The sequence below is a fragment of the Sabethes cyaneus genome, chromosome 3 (assembly GCF_943734655.1).
Source record: "Sabethes cyaneus chromosome 3, idSabCyanKW18_F2, whole genome shotgun sequence".
Classification (NCBI taxonomy): Eukaryota; Metazoa; Arthropoda; class Insecta; order Diptera; family Culicidae; genus Sabethes; species Sabethes cyaneus.
Window position 1 is genome coordinate 213,664,168 of NC_071355.1, and position 13,763 is coordinate 213,677,930.

The 13,763-nt window shown below is 40.8% G+C and overlaps 1 protein-coding gene across 1 annotated transcript in view; it reads left to right on the forward strand.

Annotated features, from left to right (window-relative positions):
- LOC128740678 (zinc finger protein 91) overlaps positions 1–13,763 on the forward strand; it is a 143,921-nt gene that overhangs the window by 73,367 nt on the left and 56,791 nt on the right. The window contains exons 2-4 of the mRNA XM_053836240.1: positions 4,573–6,609; positions 6,705–6,891; positions 6,928–7,162. Of these exons, the coding sequence (XP_053692215.1) occupies positions 4,598–6,609; positions 6,705–6,891; positions 6,928–7,162 (2,434 nt within the window). The 5' untranslated portion in view covers positions 4,573–4,597. The remainder of the gene's footprint in view (positions 1–4,572; positions 6,610–6,704; positions 6,892–6,927; positions 7,163–13,763) is intronic.

A 13,763-nucleotide genomic window follows, 5' to 3' on the forward strand; every position in this document is an offset into this window, starting at 1 on the left:
ACTTTCCGTTACACGCTAACTTATTTGTAGCTTACCAACCGCTAATTGATTCTGTCTACTAAATGCTTTCAGAACGTTCTAAAGATGTGACTTTAGCGCCATTTTTAATGAGCATCTCTCGGCAGCTCGAATTTGCCCAACATGAAACGTGATTCAGTGAAAAAAACCCGATTTAATCCACCTAGTGGTGAAAGGAACCTTTGTTATACGGTCTTACTTGCTATTTGAGATAGAAATCGGCACGTCTTCGGAACATCTATTGGTTAACGTTGCGTAGTGCGTTGGTTTTCATAAAATATTTGGAAATTTATAAATTTTGATAGATCCTTTTTTAATGAAATTACTGAGTAAGAGTAAGTAGGTTGTTATTAATTTGAGTAAGTGCAAGTAAAAGCAAGCTGAAGGAGGAAATATTATTCTTTAACATATGGGTCATTCCACGTGAAGTGTCCGAGCACCGTGTAATCGACCTTTACGAATTTAAACCAAATTTCGCCAGATTGTTCGTTTTCGGTCAGAAAGCAAAAATCCAAAATTTGGTGCCGATCGGACATTCTCTCGATTAATGGGAGCACCTCCATTTTTAAGGAAAATACATACCCTTTTTTGTCAAAACCTTTTATTTTCTTTTGCTTATATCTCCGGAAGTATTGGGTTTAGCGAAACACTGTTTTCACATTTTCAAAGGAAATTACCCAAGGAATTCTAAAAAAATATTATTTTTCAGCACCAGTGCTGCCAAGTATTTTTAAACTCAATTTGAAAACTAAATTTTTATTTTTTTCTCAATGAAGACAATTTTAACTCAAGAATTTCAACTTCATCGTGTTTCGCAGATTTTTGACGGAGGACTACGTCTTTGTTTACTATACTGGGTAGGGTAACACTTTATGAAAATGAAAATAGAAGTGTAACGTTTGAATGAAAGATTTCAAATGCTTGTAACTTCTATACTACTGAACGAAACATAGCTGTTAATATATCGTTGGAAAGATAAAATGTCTAGCAATTTTACAGTAACATACTTATAATAATCTTCATACGCCTAATAATGAAAATGTATGTAAAAACAAGGTCAAATTTCGTTAACATGGAAAACTAGCGGTAAGTACGAATGACAAGCGGGAGCAGACTGCAATGATGTCTGCTAGTAAATGCTTTTCGGTGCAGGATACATTGAATCGATACCGATAACCTATGTGCCTGTTGTCAGTGGTGTGAAATTGTCAAAATTTGGCAGACAAAATATCCATGGATGGCGACAACTCTGAAGTAGCCTTCATATCGAAAATAGCAGCTAGTAATAGTAAAATATAGCTAATAGGCTGTGCTTAAATGATTTCTGATTAGTTTCAGTTGTTTTAAGATGAATCAATCAGTAAGTAGGTACCAGAGCCAAAAGTACCAGCACCAATGGGTGGGACATGGACAATGTATGTAGTTTGACACCCACACCACCCCTCTGGTTGCCATTCATGTCAAAAGGGAAAGACATCCGGTATTAGCGCTGAACTTGCTTTGCCTTTGATGTTATTTGTAACCAATGGCCCTTTTAAGGGCCACCAATAAATTAAAAAAAGATTGAATAAAATTTTTCGTAATCTGCAATTCGTATTTATGATTGCAAATTAACTTTTTTGTAAACATACACGTTTAGTTTATCGTACCTAAAACGCTAAATACATGCTACTTTTGTGGCGTTCCCTTCAAACTACTAAGCTATAACACTGTAAAATTCCCTAAAACAATTTTTGCTGTTGCTGATACATCGAAGAGATATTTTCAGCTGAAAGGGAATTCAATTTAACTTGATGCTGAAGGGCGCCAAGGCTGATGGATTAATGAATGATATTTACATTTATCTTGAAACATTTACTAGGAGCCCGAATGTCAAGATAATTATGTGCCTTCCGGGATGGAATTTTGGCTAATTCAATCACCAACAAGAAACGAACGAAGATCTGAACCTCACGAACGGTTTCCGTAGCGCATCTGCTCACTGTTTTAATGAGCCAAGCTGGGCCGATAGATACTTATGAACATACACATGTCAGAAATGCAGCCTGTATTAGTCCTTGCTTTAATAATCTGACATAAAGGAATACTTCATCGAGTAATACATGTTATCAAAATATTACAATATACATATGTTAACATAGGCCTACGTCACCCTTTCGTACAACCCTTAGGAATGTACACCTTGTAGTTTTTTACATAAGAATCACTCATCGCCCCGAGGTATTCTTTGCCGATCCCGAGATACAGCGTTTTGAATCAAGCAATATAAGCCGAAAGAATTACTCCATGGTCCATGGCAAGAAATTTTCTATGGTGAATTGAGACCCCTCCCCTCTTTAGCAAGGGGGCTGCCATACAAATAATATACAAATTTCCTCATAACTCAAGAACTAATCAATCAAAAGGAACCAAATTTGGCATGTGGGGGTTTTTGGAGGTGTGAATTTTTTCTATGATGTACTGAGACTTCTTCCCCTTCTAAGAAAGGGGGGGGAGCTCCTATATAAATGAAACACAAATTTCCTGTAAACTCGAGAACTAATCAAGTAAATGGAACCTCATTTGGCATGTGGGGGTTTTTGGAGGCGTGAATTTTTTCTATTCGATTTTTAAAAGAAATCTTCTATGTATCAATGGTTGCAGGCGTTGTACTTGCGGTGATAAACACATATGATAAAACTAACGATTTTTAACTAAGCAACTCTGGCAACACTGAATCCGACTACTTTATTATTGGGGCTATCATTTTATTTTCAAGATGTGAATTTTCTAGAACTTTTCTTTTGCGATGGAACGAAACAAGTAGAGCTGGAATGGGATTTCAAACTTTGCCTTTCCCGTTTTTGTCTCTAGCAAAATTACTCGTTTTCGCCAATATAAAATATCTAGCCTGATGCCAAAAATTTGATAAAATGCTAACCACTTTTAACATATGTGTCCTCCAGAAAACTCATGATTTTATTCTGAGTCCTTACGTCAATCATACGGTTATGTCTAAAACACAACCTTTCTGACATTTTTCCTTATTCTATGAAAACTTGAGAGATGTATTACAATTTTTCAAGTAAAGACGCGACAATACAATGGAGACGTGTGGTGTTTTGTTTTCACCTGCAAGGAAATGCCTGTTTCCCGGAAGAAAACGAAAGAATAATTACATCATGAACAAAATAAAATATTTTAAACAAAAGCAGAGAGAACGCCAGTGCTAACAAATAAACTGCAATGATTTGCTGACTTTGAACAACTGCAAGAACTTTATGTTTTCAGTTTGCATACCTACTTATATAAAAAACGTTAAATAACAATGATACTTTGTTACAGATTACTAAGAAAAAAAAGAGATAATCAAATAAAAACTTTCCTGCTAACAATATAGTTTGTTGAAGACTAAAGTACAGAAAAAAACACGATTAACTTTCCACATGTGTTTTTTCTTCTGCACAACATGAAGAGCAGAAAGGAGTTAATTACGCAAATATATGTAAATCAAATGTAGATGCATCAAACTACACTGATGTAAAGGTATGCAATTTGCACGGCAAAGCATTGCCCTGCCGGCACAGCACAGGCAACACCGGTAAGTCCGTACCAACCAGTCGGAAGGTTATGTCATTCGGCTGTGAGAGATGGTTCCCCTTCTTTCCCTGGAAGAGCGCTCAAAACTTCCGGTAGCAGTGAAAATTAGACCGTGCATAGTTTGAAAGTAAAGAGAGACGAGACCCACCAGCCAGTTTTCGTTTTCCGAAGCCCACCTATGTAGGAGTCGTGTGTACATAAATTTGTGTAATAACCATGTGATATATCAAATAGAATTTATTCCAACAATTAGACAACAACTTTGGCCATTCATCAAAATAAGGATTTCAGTTTTATGACCGTAACAAGCTCTAGATGGCAGTATAATCATCCTCCTAAGGGATCATATATATTCAAAAAGCTCGGCACCAGTCTAATACGTGTACGTTGCTTCCGCAGTGCACAGAAGAGTATGTCGGTGGTACCTACCTACTGCTTCTTGCTTTGAAGCATTTCCTGGCATTGCGAATTCGCAATCGGACAACGACGACGTTGTTGTACAAGTCACTACCAACCAGTTGGCTTTCCCCAGATGCTTCCAATGTGCCGGTTATGCCGGAGTGATTCCGCCCAAATAGATTCATTTTGAAAGTGTATCCAGAACTCATGTCTCTTGCTGGTCCATCTCTAATAAACAAACAGACTTTCTCTCCTCTAGGCTCGTGTTAGGCCAGTCCATCCCGACTCGATAAAGACTATACGAACATCATCATCGTCATGTTTTCCTCCTGGAACTAATATTTTATCATTTCGGTCCAAACTGCAAGCAGCACTCTTCCATCCGGAACGAGACTGCAAAGTAAGGCAATAAATGTTTTTACATGATATATTTATCAGAAAGTTCTTTATCACCTTGAAAACTACTGCACTTTTCATTTTCACCGGCCATAATTGCTGAACCTGTACACTAACTCCCTGCCTTGCAACAATGTAAAATGCCGAATGCAAACCTAAACTTTGATTTACTTCTTTCAGACCCCCAGCGACAAGTCTGCACACAATGCTTCACGAAGAATCCGAACTGGACGACACTCACCTGTGTAATAAATGTGGCCGCACTGTAGCTGGACTGGAAAATTACATCAAACACAGAAAGGTAAGCTGTGTTCAACCCAAACCTGCCACAGTAACAATCACCGGTGCAACGGCCTCTCGAATCGGCACAGAGCAAGGATTTACAACGTTCGATTTTGGGGAGGGAATCAAAGAACCGGAGCATCATAAAAAGCTACCGAACTACAGCTTCAACTACGATTTGGAAGCTCACCATAACGATCCCGTGCAAAGGCCTGACAGCAAAACGGACTACAAAAATGAAGTTAATTATGACTACGAATTAGGTGCTGATTTATTTTTCTCATCACTTGAGCTACAGAGTAGCTCCAAAAAGGGTGCCAACATTCCAACCGCTACTAAACCAAGTGTACCAACTAGGACTAAAACTCGGAAACCTACCACTTCACTATCGAACACCGATCCCGACCATGAACAGGATCACGAAGACGATTGGATTCCTCCCCATCACGACTCGGAGAAACTTATGAAAGCTGTCAGCGATATTAGTGGCAACAAGAAAGTCGATTCATTGTTTACATTTTTTCATCATGAATCGCCGGAACAGTCGGAGGATGAGAGCGACGAAGAGGAAGACTTCGATGCCCCGCCACGGACGCACACCGGAGGTAAATGGAAACCGGAAAATCGTCCATCAACCTCGCAGTGGCGCCATTGGCCTGACCAGGAGGGTCAGCTGGATAAGTCCACGGAACCGGAAGAAGATGAGGAGTACAAAAGCTTTGCCCCTCCACCCGGTCACACCAAAGGCAAATGGGTACCGGGATCGAAAATCACTCGATTGGAGTATAAAATACCGACCCTTCCGAGCAAGACTTACGACGATAATTACTGGTGTAGTATCTGTAATCGAAAGCTCGCTTCGCGTTTTGTTTACGAACGACATCTGAAGTCGAATCTTCATCAAAAACGAGCGCAAGAGGAATCCGAACTCGAAAGAGCTGTTAAACCTTCTCCGTACCCTAATGAACTATCGAAACGAATCGCAAAACCTTCGGTTTATCTTAGAGATGACTTTTTTGGTGGTAATTTAAGTTCCGAGCAAACTTCAACACCTACGGCTTCAACAACCCCGGAAGTATTCGAAAAGTCTCCGCAAAAGATGAAAAGAAAAAGAAAATCTTACTACACGAAATGCGAAATTTGTAAGACTCGACTTCCGACGAATCTTTTGGGAAAACATTTAATCTCCCGCTATCACTATCGAAGAATGCTCAACCATCCCGACCAGTGCTTCGATATCATTTTGAAAAACATCCACCGCATTGTCCTGCAATCTCCTTTCCAATGTCATCCGTGCAAATTCTACGCCAACACCGAGCAGCAGTTTATGATTCATTGGAACTCCCTAGAGCACGAGCAGCGCGTCGGAGGTGGCGGTAAGTTCTGGTGCAGTTTTTGCAAATACGAATGCAACGAAAACTTTCACATGACCAATCACCTAATCGGGTCTGACCACCAAGAGGTTATATCCGTAATCAACCGTTCGGTTCCGATCATCATTCGAAAGATAACTCCAATCGTATGCGAGTTTTGCGGCGATGAGTTTCGTTACAACGCCGAGCTCAAGAAACACCACGAACTGTGCAACGAAGGAAACCCGGAGGACACCGTTCGGGTGAAACGAACATTCCAAAACACCTTCAGCTGTGAACTGTGCAAATCAACTTTCCAGAACAAAATGCTTTTGCTACAGCACGGCCAAAAGCTGCACCGGCTAGCTCACTACTACTGTTCGATATGTGAAGTTTCCTTTCAAACGCCTAGGGAGTCACTCCAGCATCGCCGGACGACCTCGCACAAGGTGATGTCGGCAAGGAAACGTCACAAAGACGGACATCTTCCCCGCAAAAAGTGCCACGTATGTCAGAAACAGTTGGGCGATATTTTGGAGCTCAAAAATCACATCAGAAATGACCATCCCGAAATCAAGTACAGGTTAGTTAATAAAACTTCCTTCACTCGGTAGAAATTAAATAAACTCATGTTCATATTTTTTTCTCTCTCAACCTACCACCCACTCACGCGAACAGCTGCCCACAGTGCGGAGAAAATTTCGTGCTAGCCCAGGAACTTGGCAGACACGTACGTGACAAAAATTGTACATTTTTCAATTCCGTCGCATCAACATCGTCGTCAGAAGCAGCAGCAGCAGCAACGGTGGCGGCTACGGACGAACGGGTGTTGCTGTCGGTGGCATCACTAGTAGCAGCAGTGCCAGTCGCTGCTGCTGGTTCCGCTGTTGCTAAGCCGGAGTCAAGTCTCCCATCAACATCCCGGGCGCATCTTCCGGGCGAAAATTCAATTATCCTAAATGATTCAATTAAAGTAAATATGAATGATCATAAAATACGAAAGGAGTCACATCTGTATTCTTCAACTTCCTCGGAACAACGCGCTACCGCCGCCGGTAGTATGGGCAGGAACGTTGCTACCCGGTTTTGCAGTGAAACAATCCCGAGAGCAACAACTGATGAGTCTGGATCTGGAGGTAGGTAAACAGATTTACCGAATATTTTTCACTTAACTGCTGCCGCCCAGACAGATGCACGGTACGGTAGAGAGAACCAGAATAAACCATGTCGAGTGACAGGCGAGAAAGAAAGTTTACAGAAATTTTAAACTTTTACGTTTTTTGGTTAGCACTGTTACCATGGTTGGAATTAAATTTCTCAAGTCACGTGCTTCACTTTAAATTACTTACAATTTAGGATTCAAACCGGAATGTTCGAAAAATTCGATTGATTGGAAATGTCAACAATTAGGTTATTTGATTTCCAAGGTAGGGGGATTAGGGGCATAATGAGCACACGGGGCGAAATGGGCACCCCTCTTTTTTACGAAAGTACGCAATTTGTCATAAAACATGATACGCGATACACTACTGTAGGTACTATAGTATCTATTTTTCAAAACGAAGGTGATCTCTCCATTTAAAACACGGAGATATATTAAAAAACTTAAAGTGGTTCTCAAACGATGAAAAACTTATAATTTTGGAGCACTACCAAATAAGCTTTTACAATCGTTTAAACATTTTAATCAATTATGCGAACACTGCAACATGATGTATACATTATACCTCACATTTCACCTTCGTTAAAGTTTTGATTTTATACTGTAATTAGTGTAAAAACTCGTTTTTACTTTAACTAATTGACTAGGGGCGAGATGAGCACTTCTATGTGGGGTGAAACGAGCACACTATGTCGAACAAACTAATCTCAAATTCATCTTAGTAGGCTTGTCAATTTTCTTGCTTATCTCGTCAGTGCTTGTTTATAGTGATGGTGTGTACATATAAAAGGAATTCTGGAAGACAGAATTGGTCAAAAACGGCCCTTCAAGCGGCCTTGACCACTGTAAGGCGAGACGGAACATCCACGAAACAAGCCGCCAAGTACCACGGGATTCCACGGCAGACGCTAGCTCGGTATGTGAAGAGATATGAAGCAGCATTATCGGGGCCTGAAGTGTTCCAAATCGGTTCTTTTAAGACCGTTTTCACTCCAGCTGAAGAACAAGAGCTGGTGAATCATATTTTGGAAATGGAAGTTCGATGCTACGGTATTACTACCCGTGAAATCAGAAGCCTCGCATATCAGCTGGCGGAGAAAAACGGAAAAGCACATGTGTTCAACACCAAAATACAGTTAGCTGGCTGGGATTGGCTGCGTGGCTTCCGAAAGCGTCATCCGGAACTTTCGTTGCGTGCTCCAGAAGCAACCTCAGCGGCTCGATTGCAAGGCTTCAATCGGGTAGCGGTCAATAATTTTTTTGATGTTTTGATCCAGACGATGGCGGAAGGCAACTTTGCTGCAAGCAGAATATTCAACGTCGACGAAACATCCGTGCTTACCGTAATTTGAGCAATATTGTCCTAAGTTAAAGTTCGGATAAATTAGGTTTCATGTTGTTTTTAGGTGCAAACGAAAAGATCCAAGGTGCTTGCTTTGAAGGGTCGGCGACAAGTCGGATCGGTAACATCTGCTGAGAGAGGGCTGTTGTCTACGGCATGCATTTGCATGTCTGCTTCCGGATCCTTCATTCCGCCGATGATTATATTCCCTAGAGCTCGACTGACCGAGGCCCTAAAAAAGGGTGCCCCTCCGGACACGCTTTTTGTTTGCAACTCGTCGGGGTGGATGACAATGACCGAGTTTAATTCTTGGTTCGAGCATTTCCTGCACCACACACGTCCAACAGCTGGTTCTCCGGTGCTCCTTTTGCTTGATGGGCACAACTCACACACTAAAAATCTGTCCTTTCTTGAGCGAGCACGTGAATGCTTCGTGACTGTTGTGACTTTACCCCCCCCCCCCACTGCAGCCACAAGCTTCAGCCGCTTGATGTGAGTTTCATGGGACCACTGAAAACTGCTTTTTCGAAAGCAGTCGAAAATTATCTGAAAGCGAATCCTGGTAAAGTTGTTACCCTCAACGAAATCAGCGAGCTATTTGGGTTTGCATACATGCAAACGGCCAATGCAAAAACGGCCCAAAGCGGATTTAGTAAAACCGGCATTGTTCCGTTGAACAGATTCGTGTTCGAAGATAAAGATTTTGCCCCCGCTGATGTTACAGATGTCCTCCAAGAATCTGATCCAATCTCAGACAACGCGCCCTCAAGCAGTAAAGACGATGCAACTGCCGAGTTCAACGCTTTGGATTGTCAGCCTGGCTCTTCCCAGAACATGAACAGTTCGATTGGCAGTATTGCAAATAAAACCATTTCGACACCTGTATCGTTGCGAGCGAGCTTGCTCACGGTTTCTCCTTCTGACATCATGCCTCTACCGAAAACAAGCACCAGAAAAATCGTTTGTGGTAGAAAGAGGGAAAAGGCATGCAATATTACAGGAAGCCCTTATCGGAATAAGCTGAAGTCCTTGCAGGCTTTGAAGGATATAGGCAACCTGAAGAAAGCCAAGAAGGTGGATCAGAAATCTATTTCTAGCAATGTTTTCGAAACTGCTAAGCGCAAACGAGGTCGACCAAAAGCAGCTAAAAACCAAGCGAAGACTACCATCATGCAAGACTCGCTTTGTGAACATTGCGGCAGCTGCTTCAGTTTGTCAGAAGACGGCCAAGACTGGTCTAAGTGTTCGAAGTGCTTCTTGTGGTTCCATGAATGCCAGGAGGATTCCCGATGCACATCATGTGACTTCGCATAAGTGCAATATCTTGCTGTGTTTTGCCTTTTATTATTCTACCACTTAATTATGCCTTATTTTATTAATTTATTATGCCTAATCAAATTGATTTGTTGAATTTGTTGACTTAATTTTTAATTTTTGAATTTGTTAGAGCTAACAGAACATGTTTTTGTTATATATTTGCTGCAGTACCAAAATATAATAAAAAGGTTTCTAGCTATTTTTACAGCTTTTTACTTCATAATACTGAAAGAAATGTGTGTGTGTGTGTGTGTATGTGTGTGTATGCGTGTGTATGTGTAATATGTGTGATGTGCTTGTTGTACTTGTATACACCTCTCAAGCAAGTGTTTATAAGGGTGCTCATTATGCCCCAGTGGGGTGCTCATTATGCCCCAGGGGGGTGCTCATTTTGCCCCACACACTGACTGATTTGTAGTTTTTGAAGCATGACTTTAACTCACATTTTTCATGATAAGGCAGTTATTTTATAACTTGCAAACAGTATGCCTTTAGTAATCGATACTTAATTCATGTTTTGCATTGATGACACTTTAAAAATTTAGTCATTTTGGATGCTTAAATCAGCTATCAAGTTAAGGTGCCCATTATGCCCCTATCACCCCTAGTTCATAGTTATTGGCGAGCCAAACTTTGACAGATGATGGAACATCAAACTTTTGCAGCATACAACTGACCCACTTAGGGTGTGCAGAAGGTGGGACACAGACCTTTCAAAAGCAGGTTTTGCCGTGAAGAACTTGTTTGCTTAGGGATTTTAGGAACGCACCTAAAATTAGACACGAAGTTATGCTTAAACTTGAACTTTGATTTGATTTGAAATTTGATTTGATATTGGAATCAAATTGGATTTGAAATTGGACTTATGTATGGACCAATTTGGATTTAAAGCTTTACTTACTTCAAATTAAACTGGAAGTTCAACTCAAAATTGAATTTCAAGTTGAACTTACAATTGCATTTGAAATTAGTCGAAATCGGACTTGAAATAGTACTTCAAAGGGGACTTAACACAAAATACTTGTATTTAATAGCTTTGTTATGGGACATGCAATCGAATATGAAATAGGACTTAAAATTGAACTTGATGTCTTTTGAATCTAGACTTGAATTGGACGTAAAATTTGAAATTGGATTTGAACTTAGAACTGGGCTTGAAATCAAACTTGAAATTGGAGTTAAATTGAACTTAAAATTGAATCAAAATTGAACTTGAAATAGGATTTAAAATTGAAATAGAATTTTTACTTGACACTGAAATCTGACCAGAGAAGGTGGAGCATGTGCTCCAGCGTACTCCAGCCTAGGCACATCAGTGACCACAAAACAATTCAATAGTGATATACTATGTAATAACACCTTTTAACCAAGAGTAATAACCAACCAAATTGCGCAGAAATGGCCGTGAGTCCGTTGTCGAAGTCCCTTTGTGCAGCCCGTCGCTAGCAGTAAGCATAAACTGGAGAGTCTGTGAGGACCTCACGTACAGTGATCGCCAGTCGATTCGGTATACCATCGGTCGCAGGAACTCCGTGAAACTACACAGGATTAGGGGCTGCGAACGGAAATGTTTGATAGAAATCTTTTTGTTAAAGCTCTACGTGTAGACAGTGACTTTCTGGACCTGACCGCGGATGAACTGATAGAAACGCTAGCAAAAGCAAGCGATGTAACAATTCCTAGAAAACGTGCGCCTAGAATCCGACGGACCCCTGCTTACTGATGAAATGACGCACTTGGAGAACATCGAGCTAAATGCTTTAGCACCAGAAGAAGCCTTCAGCTGACCAAGAATACCTCTGCTCTGAGAGAGAAGCACGGAGAACAGTGCAGCGGGTCACCAAGGCTGCACTGATGCGGATAATAATGCAAAGCAAATCCAACTGCTTTAAATAACTATGTGGAGACGCCGATGCTAACCCCTGGGGTGACGCATATCAAGTTGCAAAGGCATAGATAAGAGGTCCGTCGACATCCACTGAAATGTGACCAGAGAGGCTGAAGGTCAACATTGAAGGGCTTTTCTGCGGAGCACAAAATGACGATCTGGCCACCCTGTCCATACGGCGAAGTTGAAGGAGTTGATATCGATGAAAGACCTGTCTCCAACGAGCAACTCGCAGATGCCGCGAAAAGTATGAAGACTAAGAAAGCACCTGGCCCAGAAGCAATTCCCAATGCAGCGCTGAAAGTGGCATTACAAGCAATTCCAGGCATTTAAACGGTCCTACAAAAATGTCTTGAGAAAGGTTACTTTCCAGAGCCATGGAGAATACAAAAGTTGGAAGTCCTGCCGAAACCACGAAAGTTTCCGGGAGTTCCAGTAACTTATAGAGCTATCTGTCTGCTGGATATACTCGGTAAATTCTTGGAAAGGATTATTCTTGTGGGGGCCAAATACCCTTGATACAGAATATCGCTTATCTGAGCATCAGAACATGCCTCGCGCAATATACCATCTCGACAACGATACACTATGCTGCCGCTGCGACGAGCTGTCTGAACAGCTCGGTGCATCATCGGTGTCATCTAGAAGACCTGACTGCTTAGCACACCCAGTCGGTATTTAGTCGGTTAAACAATCAAGGCTTGGGCGAATCTTTGTGGCTGTAATTTAGGCATTGCACAATTTTCAACCGGCTTTCAAAATACACGGAGAGTGAACATGAAGTGTCAGAGAGGCAATTGGGATTCAGGAATAGAAAGTGTACGGTAAACACAATACGGACAGTGATCGAAAAAGTTGAGAAGGCATTTAAGCAGAAGAGAAAATCGACAATACGCCGTAATCACGATTTACGTTAAGAACGCTTTTAAACGCGCCAGTTGACAAGTCATCATTGCAGCGTTGCACACAATAAGCATCCCTGACTCTGTGTATGATCCTCAATAGCAATTTCTAGAACCGTTTGCTGCTTTAAAAAACGAACATCGGGTAGAAGTCGATTAGGGTTACAGCGAGAGTTCCACAAGGCTTCCACCTCGGCCCATCGCTCACGAATGCTAGGTACAACGGTGTACAACGGTACACTAAATCTGTCTAAAGGTGTGGAAATCCTTGGCTTTGCGGATTACATCGAAACAACGGTAATAGGTAGGTAATAGGTTGGAGAAGGTCGAAATAATCCCATCACATCACTGTGGTGCTATTAGTTAGCACGTGAGGAACGTGCTGCTCGAGCCAAAGATGCTGATACTATAACCTCTAGGCATGTACTGAAACACTTGGATGTAATGGTCGACGACCGGCTATACTTCAACAGGCACGTCGATTATGCTTACAACAAAGCGGTCAAGGCTTTCAATGCGATCTCTAGCGTGATGCCGAATACTGCTGGTTCAAGCAGCAGCAAGAGGCGGCTTCTGGCAAGCGTACCCGGGCAAAGTTTTAGAGCAAATTGAAAACAAAATTTGATATCTTGATGTAACCTATTTTGATTACTCGGTGTAATTTCATTTTGGTTGACTTAGTGGTTAAAATATCAAAATTGATAGCAAAAATTCCACGCCGTGAAATTAAATTGAATACTACTTTTGCTATCAAAAATATCAAACGGAATACTCATCTTGCTGTTACACAATATTAATGTGAAAGCTAAATTAGTTGTCATTTTGCTATCATATCATCATCATATTGCTATCATCATATAATTTGAACTGACCATTTTACTAGAAAAAAATTTATGTGAAAATAGATTAATTTAAATATTGTAGGTTTATTTACAGCATAAATAGAATATGTCAACACGTTTTCTTTTAACAAAAATTAAAACAAAATGAAAGCAAAGTTTGATACATCATAAGTGCCATTTGGACTTGGTAGCAAAAAATGATTTCTAGTTGATATCAACAGCAGAATATGTAATAATTTTGATATACTTTTGTTGTAAATCCTTGCTCGGGTATTTTGCTGTGT